At 35.2% G+C, this 10,456-nt stretch overlaps 2 protein-coding genes across 6 annotated transcripts; one reads left to right on the forward strand and one right to left on the reverse strand.

The window, feature by feature from the left end:
* The first annotated feature begins 1,235 nt into the window (after nucleotides 1–1,235).
* On the forward strand, nucleotides 1,236–2,471 carry LOC113329834 (vinorine synthase-like). Its single transcript, XM_026576659.1, has 4 exons — nucleotides 1,236–1,539; nucleotides 1,635–1,781; nucleotides 1,896–2,288; nucleotides 2,446–2,471. The coding sequence occupies exons 1-4, from the start codon at nucleotides 1,236–1,238 to the stop codon at nucleotides 2,469–2,471; spliced, it is 870 nt and encodes a 289-aa protein (XP_026432444.1).
* Nucleotides 2,472–3,536: 1,065 nt separating this feature from the next.
* Nucleotides 3,537–5,915, reverse strand: LOC113329469. Of its 5 annotated transcripts, none has more exons than XR_003349899.1 (5): nucleotides 5,779–5,915; nucleotides 5,545–5,675; nucleotides 4,258–4,505; nucleotides 3,946–4,088; nucleotides 3,537–3,850 (listed from the first exon to the last, which is right to left on the reverse strand). XR_003349899.1 is itself a non-coding variant. In XM_026576341.1 (4 exons), exons 2-4 carry the CDS (start codon nucleotides 4,321–4,323, stop codon nucleotides 3,698–3,700), a joined length of 429 nt encoding a protein of 142 aa, XP_026432126.1. In that variant the 5' UTR covers nucleotides 4,324–5,675; nucleotides 5,779–5,915; the 3' UTR covers nucleotides 3,537–3,697. The 5 variants fall into 5 exon arrangements, 2 of the variants coding, with proteins under 2 accessions (XP_026432126.1, XP_026432127.1); XR_003349897.1 differs by having other exon boundaries at nucleotides 3,946–4,158; XR_003349898.1 differs by having other exon boundaries at nucleotides 3,946–4,158; nucleotides 4,607–5,675.
* Nucleotides 5,916–10,456: the final 4,541 nt, after the last annotated feature.

The raw sequence follows: 10,456 nt of genomic DNA on the forward strand, positions 1-10,456 counted from the left end.
AAACCTAAAATCGGAAAAACTTAACAAGAATTGTCCTCTTTTCTCATTTTTAGGGAAATGAATAAGAGAAAACGTCTCTCGAATTCTTCACCTCTTGAATCAGCGTTGTTCTTCTCGTGCAGTTCCATTGTTGCTCCTGGTGATGGTGGTAGTGGGAGAAGGAGATGGAAGAAAGAAGAAATCAGAGAAGAAGAAGAAAAGGTCGAAGGGTATGTTTGGCTTTTTTAAAAGTAACAAAAACTAAATTTACACATTATTATTTGGCTTGGGTTTTTGTCCCAGTTTTATTTGAAACGGTTTTTATTTGGTAGAAATAATATGATCGGTTTTTTCTTATCACTAGTTTGTTCACCTAGGGGTTTTGTCACTAGTTCTACAAAAAAGAAGGCTTCTAGGGAGGGCCAGCTTTGAAAAAACCGTCCCTAAAGAAGGATATTTGGGACGGTGATGGCCTGACCGTCCCTAATAGTCATACAACATTTAAATCAAGGCTAAAATATGTCCGTCCCAAAAAGAAAACATGGCCAAATAGTATTAGTGACGGTGGAACAGGGACGGTACATAAACCGTCCCTAATACCTCTTGGGACGTTTTTTGGCCGTCCCAAGAGGCCTTCTGTTTTGTAGTGTAATTCAAGTTGAAATTCTAACATAAGTATTGTCTACCTACTTTTTTTTCAACATCGTTACTAACGGACAATTAAGTATTTGATATATCCAAATTATAATCAAATTTTAATTATTACAACCAATAGAGTTATGCCAAGTGTCCTCACCATAACTTCTGCATTAGAAAAGGCCTTTCTAGGCCAATACAAAGCGAAGGTTTCATCACCGTTTAATGTGAGAGCTTTATTTGTCAAGGCCTTTAAGAGGGAAGATATCCCTCAAAATTCGTCCCTTCAAATATACCCTTATTCAATTTTTAAAAATATCCCTACTTTCTGAAGAGTGGAAGCAACTAGTACAAGTTGCTTCCAGGAGTGGATGCAACTACCACAAGTTGCTTCCAAAAGTGGAAGCAACTCTCTCAAGTTTACTCCAAGAAAATTACTTTTTACCCCTCGGGGGTATTTATGCAAGGTCAATAAAAATGGAGGGTATTTATAATATTTCCACATATTATATATTGTGCGTGCCCCTTGGGTGATTATATGCGATATTATAGTTCTATAAATATCCAAAGGAGAACCAGTTGCGAGTTCCATTATTCATATAACCAACCGCAATATCAAAATGAAGGTTGATGCAAGTGCTAGAGAGAAAATTAAACCATCTTGTCCAACTCCAACTCACCTTAAAACCCATAATCTATCTTTTCTTGATCAGGTTGCAGCTCGATTCTACGTTCCTCTACTTCTGTACTACGATGGCAACAAAGAAAACATCGATATGAATACCCGCTGTAATGTGATTAAGAAATCCTTAGCTGAAACGTTAACCAAGTTCTATTTCCTAGCTGGTAAGATCGTTAACGACGAAATTGAAAGGTTTGTGGATTGCAATGACGATGGGGTGGATTTTTGTGAAACCAAGATAAGTAATTGCCAACTCTCTCAGGTAATTAAAGAACCTTATTCCTCTGAGCAAGTTAAAAATTGTTCCTCCCTTTTGATCCATGTGACTATGAAATAGCTGCGTCCGGTGCTTTCTTGCTGTCCGTTCAAGTTAACGTTTTTGAGGATTGTGGTGGTATGGTGATTGGTTTGTGCATTAATCACAAGGTAGCTGATGCATCTTCAATCACCACTTTCGTGAACGGCTGGGCTACTATTGTTCGTGGTATGGTTTTAAATGATTATGATCAACAAATCGAAGGTCCTTCTTTCGAAGTGCAATCTCATTTTCCACAAAAATAAAACGGAATCGGTTTCAAGATTCCTATGTATCCAATAGATAGAACACTGGTGACTAAGAAATTTGCTTTTGAGGCTTCCAAATTAGCAGAACTTACGGAAAAATTCAAATTCACTAATGAAACCGAAGATGTTATCGAGGGGAACAAGCCGACTCGTGTTGAAGCCTTATCGGCTTTCTTATGGAAGTGCTTCATAGATATCGATCAAGCCGAATTCAAGGGAGTTGCTCCTACAAGGGTTTATTTAGCAACACATGCAGTAAATATACGGTCAAGGATGGTTCCACAGTTTCCTACATGCTCCTTTGGGTATATGATCGCCATCACAGATGCAATATCCAGCATAAAGAACGAGGGCAGTGGCATAAATGAGAGATACTACCCAAAACTGGCGCAAAAAGTCAGGGACGCCGTAAAAAAAATCGATAGAGGTAAACACGGTGTAAACACGGATATTTTTTTTTTTTTGTTTTGTTTTTTTGAAACTTAAAAATGAATTGATTAAGCTTGACTGTTTACAACCTGAGCTTCTTCCTGCACTATCACTACAAGAAAATAGACATTTAATGACAAATATTTTTGTCACAGAACTACCTTGTTTGGTCGCTAAATAAAATTTAGAACAAAAAGAAATTTGTCGTCTAATCATTGTCGCGGAAACTTTTAATGGCCGCAGGAGATAATTTTGACGACACCAAATTGTATGTCGCTATATATGGCTTTTAATGACTACGGTAAATTGTCTTCAAAGTTCAAAATTAACGTCGAAAAATTAGGCCATCAAAAATAATTCCGGTGATAAAAGATTTTTCTCACTAGATACTTTCCTGACAATTTTGTTCTATCTCTGTAATAAATTCCAGCAACAAAATACTTTGTCTTTAAATCATATTTTATCAACAAATGTTTTTGTCTCCCAAGAGATTTTTGGATGAGCGTAATAAGCGTTTTTAAAAATGGTTTTTGAATTGAAAGTGAGTTTTATACACAAAAAAATTTGGTCTCCAAATATGTTTTATGGACTAATGTATTTAGTATGCAAAGATTCACTTGCGGAGACAGAAAAATTGGTCTCGGAATAAAAAACATCAATGACATAATAATATTGTGGCAAAATTGGTTTTTTCGGAGTCTGATATATTTTTCGTTGTAAAAAAATCTTAAAGACAAATCCTGCTTGTCTCGTAAAAATATTTTCGATAATGAAATATATCGTCTTTAAAATTTCTTTGTGAGACGAATATATTTTTCGTTGAAAGTTGTTTCATTAACCAACAATTTTGTCTCTAAATTAGTCATTTTAGAGACAACAAATTTTATCCATGAAAACAAACTAAACAAACAAAATGCTTTGGCTGCGAATAAATTTGGTGACTAATTTACGTGCCTTTGACGAAAAAGAAAGGAAATGATTTTTATTTGTCTCCGAATAATTCTTTTTGGTGAGGAAAAAACTTTGATTTTAATTTTATTTGGATACAAGAAGATTCGCCACTAAAACTTTTTCTTTTCGCAATCAACTATATTTGTTTCCAAAATATTCAGGAAAATGGTCTTTGTAATTCATTAAAATATGAAGATAATATAGAAATGAAAACCATTTACACTGATTAATATTCCAATAACTTAAGCAGTAATTGGACTCATGGCTTGAACTATTCTGAAGAATACTTCTAAAATACTGAAGAAAACTAATACTCATTCAACTTTAACTAAAAACAAGGAGTAACATCAAAACTAAGCACTAAGCAGCTTTTGGATCTTAAATGGTTGGGAATCAGTTGGATCAAGAACCAATATTTAACTGAGTGCGTTGTGCCTAAAACCTGTGTTGGTTTCATTAATTCTTTCCATCTTCTTTATGTTTATGTGTAGATTGATTTTTTTCGTCCTGTGAAACTGGCAACGGATGCCCTTGAAGACTTTGTCGTCCCTTCAACCTTAAAATGTATGGCCTTACAGCCTCAAAATTCTCATGACAATCAGGACACTTCTGAAATTTAAGAGAAGTATTGAAGTTAGATCCTGCAAGAGTATTAAAACATATATACATCACATCTTCCAAAGTACAGTAACCATTTAGTTCACCTTAATTCTCTCCAAAACAAAGAGGTCACACAAACTAGACCAATTTGCTGGTGAGATGTTTCCAAAAGGATTACCCCGCGCTTCTTCAATACTTGCATACTTTCTAAAATGCATCAGCATTTCACGCTTAAAGTTGGTATAACCTTTTGACATACGATAATTCAGAAATCTCCTAACATATGGACTTGTGGTGTTTAGTATGAAATTATCCTACTACACAATGACAAATTAGAGTTTTAAATCAAATATTTATTTCAAAAGTCAATAAAAAAAGACCATAGAGATAATTTTTCCCTCAAAAAATGTGAATACCTTTAGCTGTTCAATTAATATGTCCCTATCTTGCGCAGGGATTGTTTCCGATGACTTGTATCCCATAGGAGCGAAAGCATGAATAATCGTATGACATTCACCGGCCAAATCAGATCGATGTTCTCCTAGAAGTACACCATATTGTTCATCAACGATAATAGGTATCCTTCCATTATGAGCCACTCTTTCCTCCAGTCATATTCTACGTAGTTGTCCCCGAACAATGGGATCTCTTAGTCTTAGTCTTTCTGTAAAATCAACAAAAAAAAAATGAATATCCGGTCGCGACAGTGATTGTTCTCAGAAAATTCACCACAAGTCTATAGAAATTAGAAATAATTTGCAATACCAATGTTTCAAGCAGCCAAGTGATCCATATGGGTAGTAGGATATGCCTAACCAAGATATTAAGAAAATATCCAATAGAAGAACCAAATAAAATAAATAAAATAAAGATGAGATTATTGCAACCACACACACATCACAATCAATATATGAAAAAGCCTAAAAAAGTAATGTTGAATCATATCCCAGTTGATGTAGACACTTCTGTAACTGTATATGCCCATTCCCATTTTAATTTCATGTGAAGCAATAGTTATCAATCTAACAGATCAAAAGATACCCAAGGCCGACTAATAATCCTTAAAAATTAAATACATGAATGAAGCAGCACAACAACGTAGTAGAATGTGTTCGAACGGGACGCCTATATCCTCCGACATTAACTTAACCATACTATGAACTAACTAGGAATTCGAAACCTATAATTTAAAGCATTAATAAACCACTATTTAAAGGTATATAGTTTACACAACAAGTACCAAATCTTCAAACAGGGACTCAGATTATGCAGCACATTCTTTAACCAAACTGCAAAGTAATACAGTTAATATAAAAAGTCTAATTGCTAATGTCAACAATCTGTGTAAGCCTACGGCGAAATTAAAGTAGTCTGATAATAAAGAGTCATCTCAGACCAGCCCAACAATAACCCCAGATACATAACCAGTAGTTGTTTATTTAAAATAATCTACCAACTAACTTGTATATAAAGGACCTGCATAGATATCTTTTCAGAAAATAAACTGTGTTCTATGCAAGGAAAATGATGGCAAATCAATCATTCGCCAAGAGTAGAAGGGATGACCTGATCAAGGTTAATGATTATGAAACCCAATAATTAAAAAGATAAAATTAACATCCGCACATCATAATAACATCCAATAATTTGACAAAATTAAATCTACACATAACAAATTGAAAACAATTGAAACTGATAAAAACCTTAGTTAGGTTTCTGTCGGACATCTTTTGCTCATAGATATCTTTTAACATATACACCAAGCAGCGCCAAAACTATAATGAAATCAGAGGTTTTTTGAAACGGAGTAGGTGATCGGAAGAAATCAATTAGACTTCAAGATTGTAGTTGATCCAACAACAAAGAACAAAGAAACGAAGTTAGGGTTTTGAATCAATTGAGTTAATGAAAAATCTATGAAATCAATGACGCGATACCTTCGATTTGATGTAGAATTTTGCAAGCACAATTGGATGATAATACGGTTCCCTCCCAGAACTGAATAGTTCATCCGCATAAGGAAAAAAAAAATGGAATTCTCCTTTTGTGAATGCTCAAAATTAAACGAGACATGATGAGTCGCAACTTCCAAGACACATTAACTCCTTCCCGTTAAGTCGAGCACGCGTTGTGCCAAAAGCCTATGTAAAGTCATTATAACATGACGTGTCGAACATGGGCGTTCCACTTAAAAAATATGCGTAACTGATTACTTAAAAGCTTCCCATATGCATGCACTATGCCATGGCAACGACATGTAATCCTTTAGCAAATGTTGATTAAGTCAACCGTGAGTTTACACCTCGCGGGGGTGGGGGTCGGTTAAGCCAAGTATGAAAAACTAAGAATGACACGGACACGAAGAAAAAACCGAGTTTGTGGAATATGCCAGAATAGAGTTAGTATAAGGTTTCGTGGAATATTCCGAAAGAATCTTACCTATAAATGGATGGATTCATCGCTAATAACAAGTTTTCGGCTTATAATGATCCATTCTGGGCCAGGTTTCAATATCGAATCCAGGTTATGCGTACAATATGTAAAAATAGGGTTTGTTAAATTTTGGGAAATATTCTGAAGGAATCTTACATGTAAAATGGATGGATGCATCGTTCTTACCAAGTTTTTGGCTTATAATGGTCCACTCAGGGCCAGGTTTCGACCTCGGAGTCAGGGTATGCATACAATATGCCAGAATAAAGTTTGTTTAAGGTTTCAGGGAATATTCCGAATAAATCTTACCTGTATATGAACTGATTCATCGTTATTACCAAGTTTCCGGCTTATAACTGTCCACTCATGGCCATGATTCAATTTCGGAGCCAGTTATGCATACAATATGACAAAATAGGGTTTGTTTAAATTTTTGGGGAATCTTACATGTAAAATGGATGGATTCATCGTTTTGACCAAGTTTCTGACTTATAGTAGTCCAGTCCGGTTAGGTTTCAACCTCGGAGCCAGGGTATGCATACAATATGCCAGAATAGAGTTAGTTTAAGGTTTCGTGGAATATTCCAAAGGAATCTTACTTATAAATGGATGGATTCATCGCTAATAACAAATTTCCGGCTTAGAATGATCCACTCTGGGCCATGTTTCAATATCGAATCCAGGTTATGCGTACAATATGCCAAAATAGGTTTTGTTAAATTTTGGGGAATATTCTGAAGGAATCTTATATGTAAAATGGATGGATGCATCGTTCTTACCAAGTTTTTGGCTTATAATAGTCCACTCAGGGCCAGGTTTCGACCTCGGAGTCAGGGTATGCATACAATATGCCAGAATAAAGTTTGTTTAAGGTTTCAGGGAATATTCCGAATAAATCTTACCTGTATATGAACTGATTCATTGTTATTACCAAGTTTCCGTCTTATAACTGTCCACTCATGGCCATGATTCAATTTCGGAGCCAGGTTATGCGTACAATATGCCAAAATAGGTTTTGTTAAATTTTGGGGAATATTCTGAAGGAATCTTATATGTAAAATTGATAGATGCATCGTTCTTACCAAGTTTTTGGCTTATAATAGTCCACTCAGGGCCAGGTTTCGACCTCGGAGTCAGGGCCGGTATGCATACAATATGCCAGAATAAAGTTTGTTTAAGGTTTCAGGGAATATTCCGAATAAATCTTACCTGTATATGAACTGATTCATCGTTATTACCAAGTTTCCGGCTTATAACTGTCCACTCATGGCCATGATTCAATTTCGGAGCTAGTTATGCATACAATATGACAAAATAGGGTTTGTTTAAATTTTTGGGGAATCTTACATGTAAAATGGATGGATTCATCGTTTTGACCAAGTTTCTGACTTATAGTAGTCCAGTCCGGTTAGGTTTCGACCTCGGAGCCAGGGTATGCATACAATATGCCAGAATAGAGTTAGCTTAAGGTTTCGTGGAATATTCCGAAGGAATCTTACTTATAAATGGATGGATTCATCGCTAATAACAAGTTTCCGGCTTATAATGATCCACTCTGGGCCAGGTTTCAATATCGAATCCAGGTTATGCGTACAATATGCCAAAATAGGTTTTGTTAAATTTTAGGGAATATTCTGAAGGAATCTTATATGTAAAACATGCCAAGTTTGAAGTCAGAACCCTCCCGGAGCTTCATGATTCATAGTTTGTTTGTCGTTATACCGAATTTGAAGTTCGAATCGAGTCTTAGCTTCATATTTATCGATCGGTGATGTATCATGCTGAGTTTGAAGTCAGACCCTCCCGGAGCTTCTTGGTTTATAGTTTCTATGTCGTTGTATCATATTTGAAGTTCGAATCGACTCAATCTATTTCGATGATGTAGCAGGCCAAGTTTTAAGTCAGAACCCTACCAAAGTTTCATGATTCATAGTTTGTTTGTCGTTATACCGAATTTGAAGTTCGAATCGATATTGAACTTCATATTTATAGATTTCAATGATGTATCATGCAAAGTTTGAAGTTAGAACCCTCCCGGAGCTTCATGATTCATAGTTATTTATTCGTTACAAAGAAAACACACTTTCCTTGATCCGGATGACAGTCTTAAATCAAATATCTACCGTTCAAAGATGTCCCTAATCGTTAATCTCAAGCTTCTTCGATATAATAGTCACTCGAAGTAGCTATAATTCGTATGTAAGTTCGGTTTCATGCAAATACGAATTCTATAGAAACATGAATGCTTATTTCATAGAAAAATTAGGAAATCTAAATAGACAAGCTTTTGCTTATTTATTTTTCTCCAGGATACTCTTGCATCCAGACATTTCGTATGCTCTAGTGCTGCAAAGTCGGCAACTTGGTACGAGCCTTTATAGCTCAATTTGAATCGGGGAAAACACACCTATCCTAATCCTATACACATTCTAATACTACATTTAATTTCTCCGTCGACCACTAAATTTCAACAGCCGCACCTCAAATTCATGGCTGATTTCTCGCCACCCTAATTAACTTGAACCACCTGTTAAGATCCACAGTTGCATGTGAGAAAATTCCACATATGCAATATCAATTTTATTTTAAATGCAAAAGATAAAGCATTTATCTTGGGAGATATATGCATCAATTAGTCTGCCTACAAAAGACAACTAAATAGTTGTACCAAAAGTCAATGGAGATGAGCTAGCTGTGACCGAAGATTATTATAGAAGACATTGATTTCAGCTATATATGTTAAAATTAGTATAGAATTTTTGTGTTTTAGGGAACTAGATTATTTAGTTTTTATTTCTTGACTCATCTTAAATATGTAAACATCATTGTATAAATACAAGTTCCATTTTTCTCTCCTTCTACAACGGAAGAGACAAATCCCTTTACCATCAACTTCGAGTCTTCCTCAAGTCTGTGTTGTTATTAGTTTCTCATACTCATAAAGCACCTAGCAGAACCACTAGCTTGTGCTGTAATATATTCATTAACCATGAGCTAATGGATACATCCCATAGGTTGCTTCTTCTATCCCACCATGACGTGTAAAGAAAAAAAAAACTTCAGGAAGATATGGATGAACGAAAAATTTCTGATGCGGTTGTAATTAACCATCAAAGAGACACTTATTTTAGTGTGTTGATTTTAATTAGGATAACTTCTCAAATTTTGGCGGGATGCAGATCAAAAGAAAACTTCCTTTTGGCGGGATCCTTCCCTCTCGGTACTCCATTTTTCTCATCTATAAATAAAGCCCTCAGATCATTGACTTCGACTCACAAAGTTCATATACATCACCTCTGAAAGACGGTATTGTTCTTTCCAGATTGTTGTTTAACCCTTTAATTTTCTCGGTTCATTAGTAGATTTTAAAGCTTGATTGTTTACCTCAATGAGAAACAAAACTTCTCATCGTCTGATTTCTCTTTTTTACATGGATAGTTTCTTTGTGTTTGATTCTAATCTTTAAATATATATATGTGTGTGTGTTTTTAAGTGTTCTTATGATCTTGTATTTCTCCTTAATAATCAGGTTTACACACTACTAAGACATAATGGAACAACGTTTGGAACGTTTGGGTGCTCCAAATGATGCTGGTAAAGTTTACTAATTAGAAAACCCATATCGGCAAATGATTACAGTTGATACCGAGATGCAATTAGTTTTTGCTTGAGATGTCCGCAATGATTTCAAATATATTCGTTGTTGTTTTTATAATTGCAGTATCTGCATTGGGGAAACGGAATGCCCGTGGACGATCACGTGGCATAGATCTGGATGATTGGTTCACCCAACATGGAAAAATGTCCATCAAATTCTCAGATATAATGGGGAAACCAATCTCCACTTAATAGATGCAAATTATCTACTGAATGTGGCATAATTGTTCGTGACTTTGCTTCGATGCAATATGCGTCTTGGAAGAAAATTCCTGAACATGACAGGGTTACTCTAATTGAACGTGTCAAGGTACGCAAAACTCTTCCAATTTTTTTTTTTGAATGTTTTTTGTTGTTTTTGATTATTTTGAGATAACTTTAATCATCCACTTTTCAAACATTATTATGTTATTATATAGGACAAGTTCGACCTGGACACTACGCGACCTTCTATCAAAAAATACCTCAATGATTGTATGGCTAGAAGATACAGTAACTACAGAACTCAAATGTCAAAGCACTTCA

Source organism: Papaver somniferum, unplaced genomic scaffold (assembly GCF_003573695.1).
Source record: "Papaver somniferum cultivar HN1 unplaced genomic scaffold, ASM357369v1 unplaced-scaffold_117, whole genome shotgun sequence".
In the NCBI taxonomy this organism is placed as follows: Eukaryota; Viridiplantae; Streptophyta; class Magnoliopsida; order Ranunculales; family Papaveraceae; genus Papaver; species Papaver somniferum.